Source organism: Lissotriton vulgaris, chromosome 9 (assembly GCF_964263255.1).
Source record: "Lissotriton vulgaris chromosome 9, aLisVul1.2, whole genome shotgun sequence".
NCBI lineage: Eukaryota > Metazoa > Chordata > Amphibia > Caudata > Salamandridae > Lissotriton > Lissotriton vulgaris.
The window spans coordinates 1,213,178,390-1,213,193,076 of NC_141697.1; the positions used below are offsets into that span (position 1 = coordinate 1,213,178,390).

Sequence of the window (14,687 nt, forward strand, 5' to 3'; positions counted from 1 at the left end):
AAGGAGCATGTTTTTGTTTTGTCAACAAACAAAGGGGCATATTATCAAGCCCCTTATTGCCGCGTTATCGGTACTTTTCTGCCGATAATGCGGCGATATTTGCATCGCCCCATTATCAAGGCAGCGTTAAGGCAATTACCGTGGCTTACAGCCACGTTAATTGACTTGACGCTACCTTGGTAATAGGGCCCGTGAAAGGGGGGGGTGCAGTGGGTGTTGCGGTGGGCGTTCCACCGCAACACCCATTCACTTTGACGCTGCCACCTATTATCAAGCTTGGCGATAGTAGGTGGCAGCGCCGAAATTAAGAACAGGTAAGACCTCGAATTTAAGAACAGGTAAGACCTGTTAAGGTGGAGTAACGAGGAGAAATGCTTAATTTCTCCTCGTTTTTGCTTTTTTCCATGTGTGCTGCCTTGTGCAGCACACATGGAAAAAGCAAAATGCCAAGGTTTCTTTATGTACAGGAAGGTGTCCCTTCCTGTACATAAACAAACCTCTTTTTAAAAATGCCATTTTGTAACTTACATGTGTGCTGCATAAAGCAGCACACATGTAAGTTACAAAATGGCATTTAAGGTTTGTTTATGTGCAGGAAGGAACTCCTTCCTGAACATAAACAAACCACCTTGCTCGCAGACACCCTTGCATTCTGGTGCAAGGGTGTCTGCGCTGGCGATAAGTTGTAAAAACTACCGCCATCGCAGGGGGAAACGCTAGGCTGCACCAAATCCTTGGTAATATGGTGCAGCCTAGCGTTTCCGAAGTGGCGAAGAGAGGCGTTAAGCCAAGATGGCTAACGCCTCCCTTCGCCACTTTGTTGGTAATATGCCCCAAAATCTATTCTCCAGAGTCAAATTAGCTAAGAATGCTATGATGTGGCTCATCTTCCTCCACGGAAGGTGCAAAACTACTAAATATTGGCATCATGTAATACAAGCTCCAATGTGTATGTTTTTAGCTGCTCCAACATTAATTGAAGACACCTTTATCATGTGCAACATTCCCTGAAGTAGAAAGATACATTTACCCGTGGTCCCCGGTCTCCCTTTGGGCCAACGATTCCAGGGCGGCCATCTTGTCCCTGAGAGCAGAAGAAAAAAAGTCAATAAATGCGGTCTCTTCTGTCGCTGGGGATAAACTTTTCTTGGAAAAATGCTACTTTACTCACAGGCTCTCCTTTCAGCCCAGGCTGGCCTTGAAAACCCTAGAATACAAATATATATCATCAGCTGGGCTGCCAGTGGTGGACAACAAGCAATTTGTTTCATTTTCATTTTTTACTGCCTCCTCTTTTTTGATCATCTCCATATGGCTTCTCTAGGAAATATTCTTAAAGACAGAGGCAGTGGCACGTGTGCAAGAATCAAACTCAATTTCAATGGCCTCTGTAAACAAATAAAGATAAGAGAATTCTTGCAAAAGTCGGTTTTAGTGATAGTAGAAGCTGTAGTAAAAAGAGCACTGCTGGGGCTGCAGAAGTAAGCTACAACAGGAGTAGTTTAACCTCATCCGTGCTCATGACAAGCTCAGCTCGTCATGAGGCTCTGTTGCGCTGTGCTCATGACGAGCTGAGCTCGTCATGATCCGCTTGGCGCTCACACTCGGGGATAATTCCCCTGATGTGCTGAGTGTTCCATTAAAACGGGTGTGGTTGTGACGCTCGTCATGAGCACAGTGCCACCGTCCTGCTCAGCTCGACACGATCACTGGGACGCTGTGCTCGCCTCCCCTCCCCCCAGCACAGCGGGTGAATTAGCCCCGCAGGGAAGGGGTTGATCATTTCAAGAGAATAGAAAGGAGCAGCATCTCATGACTGCCAACTCCAGAAGTTATAGGACCATTAACCAGTTTCAGCTTCACAAGCAACCTCTAGCTCACCTTACTAATTCAGTACTATTAGGTTACTTTTGCAAAATTCTGCAATGCACCCGCGCAGCACCAGAAAGGCAATTCTGTGCCTCTCGGGTGAGGAGGAGTTCCTTACCCAAAGGAACTCCTATGCTGGGCTAACTCTGAGCATCTTGAAAGAGACCACACTCTCCCCCATTTAAAGATCTGTCTACAGCAGTCCTTGGAAAAATAGGACTCTTCAAGGAACAACCACTTCTCTACTTGTTCTTCTGCATCATTTTATGTGCCTGCTGTGGTGCCCCTCCCATAATGGGAATTGTCTTTGAGTCACATTTCTGTAAGGCCTATCAGGTCAGAAGCAGCCATTTCCTCTAATGAGCCACAAGTGTAGATTGGATGCTTCCGTGATCAGTGGGTGCTGAAAAAACGTATTTTAATACCTGGATAGAATTTAATTTCTGTGTCCAGCAGGTCGTATGGTTTTTTTTAAGTTGAGTGCCCCATCCATCCTGTCTCTGTTATCCAGTTGTTGGGATGTTATGAGACTGGGGTGAATCAATGATTCCCATCCGATCCTCCCTCGCCCCTCCCCCCTCCACAACCTCTTATGACAGTTGCTCCCGCGTGCAGCGTTCACGCGCAGCGATCGCGCCCCAGTTGCGCCGAAGGTGCGCCAAAGGTAAGCCCGTCTACGCCCGTCCGCGCCTGGCCCGCGCCCAGCGCCAGAGCCCCTGGTCCTCGTAATGTCCACCCCTCCCGCATTACTTACGATGCCACCACCCTCCTAGCCCTTAACCCCGGCCGCTCCCCCAACTGCGTCCAAGCCGCTCCTGGACACACCCATGGACCCTTCTCCTGCTACTCCTGCAAGTTCGACAGCACCAAGAACAACTCCTCAGCTACGACCACACAACAGATACCTGACCCCAACCACCTTAAATGCATCTTGCTCAACACCCGCTCGGTCCACAGGCACGCCATTGACCTCTGGAATCTACTAGACACCATCTCTCCGGACGTCGCCTTCCTAACAGAAACATGGATGAACGCCACATCAGCCCCAGACATCACCATTGCCATCCCGGAAGGCTATAAGATCATCCGCAAGGACCGCACCGGCCACACAGGAGGAGGCATCGCTATCGCCCATAAGAAATCCATCCGCATCTCAACCAGTTCAGACACCAATCTCGCCAACACTGAACACCTTCACTTCCAGATCCACATCGACCCCAAGACCACACTCAGAGGCACCCTCCTTTACAGGCCACCAGGACCCCGCGCACAATTTAGTGAAGACATCACGGACTTCATCACCCCACACGCGCTCCCCTCCGAGGAATACATCCTTCTTGGAGACCTCAACTTTCACCTTGAAAAGAACAACGACCGCAACACCACCACCATCTTGGACAACCTCGCTAACCTCGGACTCAAACAACTTGTCACCACCCCCACCCACATCGCTGGTCACACACTCGACCCTATCTTCACCTCCAGCAAACATTTCTCCTTCAGCCACTCCACAGCTCTCCTTTGGACTGACCACAGCTGCGTTCACTTTACCTACAACAAGCCCACATCCAACAACCACCCCCAACCCACTCTGCAAAGAAACTGGAACAAAATCACCATCGACCAGATCTCCTCATCGCTTCTTCTAAACCCCCCAGCCCACTCTTCAAACCCCGACCAAGCAGCCACCAACCTCACCCAATGGTTATCCAACAGCGCCGACATCCTAGCACCACTGAAAAAACGACAAATCAAACTAGGCAGCAAGAAGGCCTCCTGGTTCAACGATGATCTTAAGAAATCCAAGAAACTCTGTTGCTCCCTTGAGAAGGCCTGGAAAAAAGATCCAACCACCAACACCAAGGACGCCTTCAAAAACGCCACCCGCATACACCACCGACTGATCCGGAATGCCAAGAAAGCCGCCTTCAAGGACCGACTAGATAACAACGCCCACAACAGCAAGGAATTATTCAACATCGTCAAGGAATTCACCAACCCCTCAGCCAACTCCAACGACATCACCCCCTCTCAAGTCCTCTGCGATTCCCTAGCCTCATTCTTCCACAACAAAATTGCTGACATCCACAACAGCTTCGACAACCGACCCGAAGACCAACCCACCCAACCCCCTGCAGAACCCCCTCCCCCCCCTGAACATCCTCAATAACTGGAAGCCAATCTCCACTGAGGACACCATCCGTCTGATGAACTCCATCCACTCAGGATCCCCCACAGACCCATGCCCTCACCACATCTTTAACAAAGCAGACTCCATTATAGCACCGCACCTCCGAGACGTCATCAACTGCTCCCTCAACTCTGCAACCTTCCCGGAAAGCTAGAAACATGCCGAACTCAGCGCCCTCCTGAAGAAACCCACAGCTGACCCCACCGAACTCAAAAACTACCGCCCTATCTCACTCCTTCCATTCCCGGCCAAAGTCATCGAGAAAGCGGTCAACAACCAGCTCGCCGCCTTCCTCGAAACCAACAAATCCCTCGACTCCTCACAGTCCGGCTTCCGAGCCAAGCACAGCACTGAAACCGCCCTCATCGCAACAACAGACGACATTCGAACTCTACTGGACAATGGAGACACAGTCGCCCTCATCCTCCTCGACCTCTCCGCAGCCTTCGACACGGTCTGCCATAGCACCCTTCTACAACGCCTCAGAAATATCGGAATCCAAGGAAAAGCACTGGAATGGATCACCTCGTTCCTCACCGGAAGAACCCAGAGAGTGCGCCTCCCACCATTCAAGTCAGAGGCCACTGAAGTCATCTGCGGCGTACCATAAGGATCTTCACTCAGCCCCACCCTCTTCAACGTATACATAAGCCCCCTCGCGGCCATCGCACGCCAACATAACCTCAACATCATCTCCTACGCTGATGACACTCAACTGATCCTCTCACTCACCAAAGACCCTAACACCGCCAAAACCAACCTACATGAAGGAATGAAAGAAGTAGCCGAATGGATGAAGCATAGCCGTCTGAAACTGAACTCAGACAAAACAGAAGTCCTCATCCTAGGTACCTCCCCTTCCGCCTGGGATGACTCTTGGTGGCCAGAGGCCCTTGGAAAAGCACCCATCCCGACGGACCACGCACGGAACCTGGGCGTCATCCTGGATTCCTCACTCTCGATGAACAGACAAGTCAACGCCGTCTCTTCATCTTGCTTCAACATTCTTCGCATGCTCAAAAAAACATTTCGTTGGATCCCCACCGAAACGAGAAAAACAGTCACCCACGCACTGATCACGAGCCGTCTGGACTACGGAAACACCCTTCACGCCGGTACCACCGTAAAACTCCAGAAAAAACTCCAACGCATCCAGAATGCTTCAGCCAGGCTTATACTAGACATCCTGCGTAAAGATCACATCTCTGCACACCTGAAAAACCTCCACTGGCTCCCTGTCAATAAAAGGATTACTTTCCGGCTCCTAACCCACGCACACAAAGCGCTCTACGAAATCGGACCAGAATGCCTCAACACACGACTGTCCTTCTACACCCCCTCCCGTCAGCTACGATCCTCCAACCAAGCCCTTGCCACTGTACCTCGCATCAACAAAACCACCATGGGAGGTAGATCCTTCTCCTATCTGGCAGCTAAGACCTGGAACTCACTTCCCACTCACCTTCGCCTTACTCAGAACCACCTAGCATTCAGAAAGCAACTTAAAACGTGGATATTTGACAAGTAATTCCCCACCCTTCTCCAAGCGCCTTGAGACCCTTTGGGTATGTAGCGCGCTATATAAATTTATTGACTTGACTTGACTTGACTTGTCATGAGTGGTATTGCTTCCCCGCTCAACTGTTTCAGGGCTATGATTGTTGTTTGGGTTTCCAACATAGGAGCTGTGGCTTTAGATTGATATCCGTGATGTCTTGTCCTTTGTACATGCGGGGGATATCATGCCATCACTACTTCCTTTTTTGGTTGCTGTGTATTATTGCATTGCTGATAATGGATTTATGCTGTTATTGGTGGAAAATTGAATTCATCAATGCTATACTTCATAGGATTGATTGCTTACCGGTACACCTGCAGAGCCTGTGGTACCGGGACGCCCGGGGCTCCCCGGAACACCATCTGCACCTGGGTCTCCCTAGAAGAAAAAATTATAATATCCAAATGGTAAGTAGTTCAAATAGTTCATCTAGAAGTTTACCCATAATTGCCTGGTGCAATACAAGACACAGCTGCGGGAGAAGACCACATACAAGGCCGGAAGGTGGCAAGGATAGAAAGAAAGTAACAGGAAACTATATGGTAAACTAACTGTATACAACACTGTGAAGGGCTAAGAGGAGTCACATTAGATGCAGAGGGTGGAGGTAGATTATCCTGTATTGTAAGGACACTGGCAGATCCAACGATGGACAGATGCCTCTGAAAAGCCACCACACTTGGAGCTGAATCAGCCTTTTTTGTTTTTTCAAGCTCTTCTGACATGTGCTTGACTCCACCCCAGCCCAATTGAACTTTTAGAAGTAGTGACATCTTATCGAGGCAGCTATATAAACGAGTCTAGTTGTCTCCCTGGACTTTTTAAATCACATGATCTTTCTGTCCAGTACCATTGATTCGCACTATCCTGCGACCGACCGCCTTAGCCCATCTTTCCCTTCAAAGGCACCAGTAGCCAAGAAATATCCCAATTACTCTATAGATCTGCCCATGGCAACAGGAAGTAAAAAATAGACACAGCTACTAGAATTTAGGAATAGTATGTCAACGGGTACTCACACTTTCACCCTTCTGCCCTGGGATCACCGCGGTTTCTCCTGGCGGTCCACGTGGCCCACCCGGCCCCACAGGCCCTGGTAAACCATTGCGTCCCTGTAAAAAAAGATACATGAAGAAAACTTTTTTTTAAATGCGGTACAAATGTTGCAAAGTATTATCCAAAGATTTCCAAAATCGATGGAAAATGTGTCTACAACAAAAAAATCATGCCTTATTTTACTATATCTGTTTACTTCCTCTGCTTATCTTTGTGGCAGCCCCTGTGTTTGCAAATATTTGTGATGTTGAGTCGGCGGGCGTAGGATCTTCAGTGATTCACTCATCTTGGTTGCTCCCCTTCCCCTAAGAGGTCTTGTCATGCAGGTGGTGACCAGTGCCAAGTGCTGGCATCATAAGCTTTCATACATGTGAAGAGGTGGCATGCTGTCCAAAATCTAAGAGCCCTCTCACCAAGAACCAAAGTTGGTACAGAGGATCAGCGCCTGCGCTACGCAGGGGGAGTTGTGAAGACTGCTCTTGCTGTCATGTTCCACAGATACACCAGAAAAGAGCCCTGCAGTGTTCAGCATCAGGGCTTAATCAGAGTATGTGAAAGTCACATAATTTGCTATCATGAAATTACATGAGGTTTCAGGAAATGATAGCAAAACTAGCTATAATTACATAAATTAAAACCTGATACTTAGTCCTATAGTTTAGCCCAAAATGCATCCCAGTGTCACAACAGAGCCAAAAACACTTGCTTCTAACAATGGCTGCTCATGTTCTGGTCGTTTACGTTGTGTCAGCGATATCATTTTGCGTAATTATGTAGTGTGGTGTAATTACTGGGATTTTGTACAAAAAGCATAAGGGGAAAATCCCCAAATTACGCAGGGTTAATTTAAATTACTCTTAGCAGTGTACAAGAAAACACATATCCCTTGCCTCAGGTACGAAAATACCCTGAGACGGTCTTTGCAGTTTTTCAGAGAGTCATTTCTGATCGTGGTTGTGTATCCCCTCTGGATTTCCTGAGATCCTGGCAACGATCAGGCCCCGGTGGACTAACGTTGAGCGCCTTTGCTCATATCTAAGAAACATCCGATCAAAAGGCCCAGCTGCAAAAAAGTCTCTATCCTATGGTTCCTTCATATGGATGTGAAATATCACTGCAGGTGTTAAATCTGTGGAGGTGAACAGGATGGCATTGGTATACCCTTAGCCCAGAAATCTAAGAATGAGAGCCCTCCCTTTTGTCATCCACAAGCCTTTCTCCTCTGCAACCTCACACCAACAAGATATTGTTTAGAACCAAGGAGCAAAGAAGCAAGATTGTTATAGAGAAATACTTACAGGCTCTCCTTTGCTCCCGGCCAACCCTGTGCGTCCGGGTTGTCCCTGTAAAAGTTAAAAAAGGGTTACATTGATGTGGTCAATACAGTCAGACGAATTCAAGCTTCCCTGAAGATCAGCTTGTGCATGAATTAAATTCCATGTACGATGAATAGTTGAGTACTATTGAGGGGCGGTTTTACTTTACGGCATCTCAAATCAGCAGGGAGTGACAATATCAAAGGTTTAGTATCAGCCTACACTCATGCCAACCATCATATATCAAGGTAAGTATATGTGAATGTTAAAATAGTGAATCTACACTTCCCCCTATATGCTTACCCTGAGAATACAGTGGTACTCGATAATGTGGAATGGAAATATGTGCGGGTCGATATTTCTGACCGCAATGTCGTGACATACAGCTATCGCATCAAATTTACAAATGGCCTCTGGAGTGAAGAGGGCTGAAGCGGTCAGATGGCTTTGTGCATGTGGTCCCAATGAAGGCTCAAAAATATGATAATGGAACAGGTTTGCAACTCTGATGAGCACTTCACATGTACCAGTTTTAGTACAAGCGTGTCAGGATGCCCTGTATGAGCATACTCTGACTGCACCTCCACTTGTCGCAAACATGCTGGTCTCCGAGACATACACTAAAGAAAAATTGTGGTGGATGGAAAACCATGGACAAATGCTGTTTAACGTTCAGGGGTCAGGGAACAGAGGTGAGGCAGGCCTCAGTCTGGATTATCCCCTCAGCGATGACACAACATGAATGGAATATTAATCAGTGAAAAAATAGTCCTTTGAATATTCAGTGTTGGCCAGTTGATCTCATGATGCAATGCAGTCAATCCCATGATTTTAAAGGGGAGAGGCTTTGCTAAGTTATCCAATATAACCCAGACTTTCAGTTTTAGTACTTCATCAAGAACCTTCTCTCCAGAATACACTCTAGTCTCAGAAAATATCTGTGCAGTCTCTGAAGGTATAGTTCAGACCCTTTACGTTTGTGTCAATAGCCCTGCCAGAACCAAACTTCCTGAACACTCTTTCAGCATCACTCAACATGAACCCCAAGGAAAGTTTTTTCTAGACCATGAGAACCGTGGGGCATATTATCAAGAATGGCTTTAAAATTATCGCTGCTTTGGCGGCAGGAAATTGCCGCTAAAGCGGCGATAGTTTGCTTGCTAATATGCCCTTGTGAATCCCCGTAGCAGCCCAGGTTAACACCAGAACCTGGGGTTATATGGGAATTCACAAGGGCATATTATCGAGTACATTATCTCCTCTTTAGCGGCAGTTTCCTAATTTTAACACCATTCTTGATAATATACCCCCATGTCTTTTAACCAATTGCTTTGCCTCTGATGATCCCAGTCAAGCATGCAGAGGATGTGAATTACTTACCTTCTCACCCAGCTACTTAGGGCCCTATTAGGATGTCGGGCGGACCGCCAGCGACAGGCTGTTGGCGGCAGTCCGCCCGACATCCCGAGAAACGGTCTGACTGCCAGATTATGATACAAGAGGACGAAGCTTCCAACAGATGTCAAGGAGCCCATCGGGGCGGTGATTAATTCCTATAATGACGGTGGTGAATGGGCAGGCACCACTTTAGGGATTATGATGGGATTATGAATGGGCAGGCACCACTTTAGGGATTATGATGTCCATTTCCCACAGCCTTTCCATGGTGATCCCACCAGCATGGAAATACTGTGGGAAAAGGATTTTGGGATCCCCTAGCAGGGTCCCCATCTCTGTGGGCTTTTGCTATGTGGTCAAGGGGGCACATGTGATTCCCCCCAAAAACATCCATGCACCGTGTGTCAGGCACTACACGGTGCATTGATGTTTAAATAAATGCCTATTACAACTGCAGCTTTTGTTGCGGCCCTATTCCCACTGCAGCACAAGCTGCAATGGAAAAAGGGATGTTTCAGAACACCTACATGGTGGTCACATCATAATGTTGTGGGTAGAGCCGCCGACCACTTGTTGGCTGGTCTCCATCCGGCTACGAGGGCAGTCGGATGCTCGTCCAACCGCCATTGTAATCAAGCACTGAGTGTCCAGTCCTCTAACGCACTCTTCATAAATTCACCCATTCATTCATTTTTATCTAAACACTGTCAATTACTTAATCAGCTAACACCGACACTTGTTCAGTTCAGATACTCACTAGTACTAGCCTAATTTTCCTTCTTCTGAATCTAGTTGCTCTTCTCCTTAATAACTATGTGAACCCCCTCATTCTTTAAAGTTCAACACTGAGTTAAACCCAAGTCCCACCTTTATAGGATGAACATCAGATTTACACACTGGGGCCCGATTCACAGAACTAACTTAAGACAAATTCCTAAACTTACTACTTTTGGTATTCACAGAAGTTAGGATTTTGTCTTAAGTTTGTCTTAAGACGGATTTAAGACAAAATCCTAACTTCTGTGAATACCAAAAGTAGTAAGTTTAGGAGTTTGTCTTAAGTTAGTTCTGTGAATCGGGCCCTGGAAGTTCCATGTTTCACAGTACTCATATAAAAAGCAGTGTACTATACAAACCAAAGCACCAAAGGAGTACCCTAAATACAAACAGAATTGACTGAATTATAAAGTATCTTGGAAGGAAATAATACTTACAGGTGCACCTTGGTCTCCCTTGTCACCCTGAAATGCAAAACTCACGAATTAATGTCATCAAATGGCCTCATTACCATTTTTACAAAGAAAGGCTGGGCGAAATAGGTAAGAGCGTTTTGTATTTGTGTTGACTCAAAAGACAGGACCTGTTTGTTGTAGCAGTGTTGCAAATGATATACTGGCACAAACAGCAGGACAATAATAATGTGACCTGGAAATAACTAGGTAGAAGAGCAACACCTTCTGATTTGAAAAAGTGACCTAGACTGGCAGCATTAAGAATCTCAAAAGAGTAAACTAACCTGCACAGAAATTGGAGATTTGAAATATACCAGGTTACAGAGGGGAATTTAGGCCCAGATGTACATCTCTCAGGTGTTTGCAACTCACATTTTTCTGCTAGTCGCGAGTCACAAACACTGATGTACAACAGTGTTGGCGACACTGTTTGGGATTCCCAAATGGGTTGCAAAGGGCCTGCCTCATTAATATTCATGAGGAAGGTCACATTTTGCGATCCATTGGGAATGGCGAGCACTCACAGGGATGGTGGCCTGCTGGGGACAGCAGACCACCATGTCTGTGTTCGCTTTTTCAATAAACTAGTTTAAAAAAAAATACGGGCTGTTTTCCTTAAAGGAAAACGGGTTGCATTAAAAAAATTAAAATTACATTTTACTGTTTAATTTTTTAAGAACAGACAGTGGTCCGTGCGCCTACTGCCTGCTCTTAAAAAACATTTTCACTGTCAATCACAAAGGGAAAGGGACCCCTTCCCATTTGTGATTGGCTTACCACCAATTTAAAATTGGCGGTAAATGCAATTGTTTTGCAGCCATATTTTAAGTTAGCAAAACAGTTGTACATACCCCTGTGACTCTATTAGGAAGGGAAGTCCTTGGCACGCCCCTTCCTAATAGCGACCCTCGAAACCTATTTTGTGAGTTGGTAACAGGGACTGACTCGCAAAATAGGTTGGGTGCATGCTACAGCCCTTTTTAGTGGTTGCATATAAGCCAATTTCTCATTCGCAATGGCTAAAAATGGTTGTACATCTGGCCTTTAATTATTCTACTTCAGAAAACAAAATTAACCTATGAAGAATTGCACTTATTCATGGAGAGAGAAATAACTATAGCTGTGGACATTAAATGTGCCTCTATGAAGAATCACACATATTCATAGAGAGATTTAACCTATCCCAGTAGAAATCAAGCATACCCTACAAAATCAAATCTATTATTCTGTAGATTCAAACTATGCATATTGAAATTAAACTTACCCTACGAAGAGCTAAACTTAATCATACAAAAATTAAATATACCTTTCAAAATAAAACATTTACTCTATGCTACCTTAAATTGTCTCTTGGAGGAGAATGTATGATGTTACAATGCAGAACATTTACAATGCATGCCTTACAACGCAGTTTTTATATCGCAACATCCTTTACAATGCATTCTTTTACATCGCATGCCATTACATCACATTTTCAGAAAACTACCTTTACAATGCATTCCATTACTTATACTTAAATATTAACGTTCACACATGAAGTAGTTGAACGTCTTATAAAAGTGTCTAACATGCTTTTGGAGGAATTAAATGTAACCTGTGAGGAATTAGGCTTAAAGTTCTAAAAACATAACATAATGTTGAAATATTTAATTAGACCCATTGAAAGAATATAAAAATCTCTTAAAAGATTTACATTTAACTGCTGAACATTTAAAATTGACCTTTATCGAATTTCAGGTAGTCTATAATATATGCTCATTAACTTGCACTTTAAATGTATTTTGTTATGGTTTCCCTACTTTGTTTGCTGTTTATTTCATATTGTCTATATTTCTTATGATGCATGTTATAGGCTGTCCAGCTAAAGCTCATTAGAACATGATGTAAGTTGAACATTACATGAATCCAATAAAACATGTATCTGCATTAAGGGAAACTAGACATAACTACCACAGAGGAATACAACGTTCTATACAAAACATTAAACATACTCAATTGTGACCTGAAATTTCGTTTTGAGAAGTTAAATACATTTGTGAAAGAATTAGAGGTGCTCATGGACAAATTAAACTTACACTAATAATGGAAAAAATTTAACCAATAAAATCTAAACTGAAGATGTTCTACAAAGAAATTACTGTACCCGTGGATGGCTCAAGATGGCTTTTAAATATGTAAACTTACTTTATAAAGAATTAAACATACTCTTGAAGTTAATATATATCAAAACATAAACTTACCTTTGGACACTGGACGGTGCATCCTTGCTGATCAGTCTGTGAAAAAAGAAAACAACACATTTCACCCAGATGTGGGGCATGAAGGGTGGGAAAATATGCTATCAGAGCAGCACCTGTGCAAATTCTCTTTGGGTTTTCCTGAATACTAATACAAGATGGAGGAAAGAATAGTATTGATTGCACTAGCAAAAATAACTTCAGAATGGTGGGATCTGTTGACTCACGAGCTCCATTGATTGCGAGAGGTGGTCCCTAAAATCGCCCTCATGAGATTGCAGAGGAATGGGGAAGAATCAGGATTTACAAAGCTCTCATTATGCAAATTTTTTGTCTCAAAGGGTAGTCAGATAAGTGTTTATCCTCAGAGCCTTCATCGGATAGAGATGGCTGTTCGCCCCAGAACCTTCAGGGATATCGTCACAGTTAGAAATCTATTTAGACTGGATCATTACAAACTAATAAGTGGTCTACATCCAAAAAGGGTCTTCAATAGGGAGGTCAGGCAAGAAAGGGGAATATTTAGGGTAATTATGCTTGTGTATTTGTGGGGGTGCTCGTGAGTCTATTGGTGATGGGCATCATTATACCTCTGCACCTCTTACTGATAAGCCTCATTGTTACCTGCTGTGATGCCATTGCACTACACAAGGCGTCTAAGAGGCCGGCCTCCAGCTCTGATAGGTCCTCCTGCTGGGTGTAAAAGACGTAGCGCTGATTTTGGTTGGTCACAATGCGGCGTAGTTGTTCCCGGTCTGCAGCATCCATTCCCACTGCCATGACCTGGATTCCTGGACGGCGAATTGGACAAATGCACAGAAGAGACAGTGGGAAGAGGAAAATAGAGACATGAGGATGTGAGCAGTAGGAAGAAATAGACCGAGAGAAAGAGAGAGCGAGATTGAGAGTGAAAAGGAGATGGTGAACAAGGAGGGGTATGAAAGTGTAAGGGAGTCATAGAGAGAGAAAAAGAGAGGTGGAAAATGTTTTGAAAAAGGGTGAGGGGAGAAAGAGGCAGGAGTAGGAGGCGACAATTGTAGAAAAGGGAAAGGGACAGTAGTGAAAGAGAGCAATGAATAATAAACACAAATAGTGAAAAAGGATCAGTAGAAAGTGAAAGAGAAACAGAATAGGGGAAGGAAAGTAGAAGTATTAGATTTTTAGAGCATAGAGAAGGAGAGAGGAGAAGGGAGACGCGAATGCGCAGAGAGAGAAACAGAGCGAGATAAGAAAAAGAGATTGAGAAGGAAAGAAAAACTCTTATTAATATTTATGAAAAAATTTACCTAAAATATAGAATATGTTTCTAGACATATCATACACATTTACCAGAGGCTGGCCCCAGTGAGATACAACACTGAACAGGATACAAATTAAAAATGAATTGGTGAATACGTTAAATATTTAAGTACATAAATGTACATAAATGTACATATTGAGGCATAAACAATACTCTACCTATATACGAACTGATCTTACTTCTCAATGAGAAGTAAGATCAGTTCATGTTTATTACTTCTAATTGCATCACTTGGAAACTGAAGTGGGTAGTAATACTGTGAAAAGCAAATCTTTTTCTTGTATAGACAATCTAAAGAAAACTGTAAGAGATGAAATAAATTACCAACACCTAAACATTTACCTCCACATTTAACTCCACATCCTTACCGCAATCCTTTCCAAAGCTTTACATTCATGTCCTTAATCCTTTACTGCACAAACCTCTTACATCATTAACCCTATTATGCCCTTTAAATCTATATCCCTGAATCCTTAACCCTATACTACATATCCTTAAGCCATATCTTTCACCATAAACAGTTAACCCCA

The 14,687-nt window shown here is 44.5% G+C and overlaps 1 protein-coding gene across 1 annotated transcript in view; it reads right to left on the reverse strand.

The window, feature by feature from the left end:
• LOC147693061 (collagen alpha-1(VII) chain-like) overlaps window positions 1–14,687 on the reverse strand; it is a 398,052-nt gene that overhangs the window by 97,993 nt on the left and 285,372 nt on the right. The window contains exons 32-39 of the mRNA XM_086939575.1: window positions 13,482–13,648; window positions 12,861–12,896; window positions 10,603–10,629; window positions 7,973–8,017; window positions 6,638–6,730; window positions 5,925–5,996; window positions 1,172–1,207; window positions 1,031–1,084 (exon numbers count right to left, since the gene is read on the reverse strand). Coding sequence (XP_086795701.1) covers window positions 1,031–1,084; window positions 1,172–1,207; window positions 5,925–5,996; window positions 6,638–6,730; window positions 7,973–8,017; window positions 10,603–10,629; window positions 12,861–12,896; window positions 13,482–13,648 — 530 coding nt within the window. The remainder of the gene's footprint in view (window positions 1–1,030; window positions 1,085–1,171; window positions 1,208–5,924; window positions 5,997–6,637; window positions 6,731–7,972; window positions 8,018–10,602; window positions 10,630–12,860; window positions 12,897–13,481; window positions 13,649–14,687) is intronic.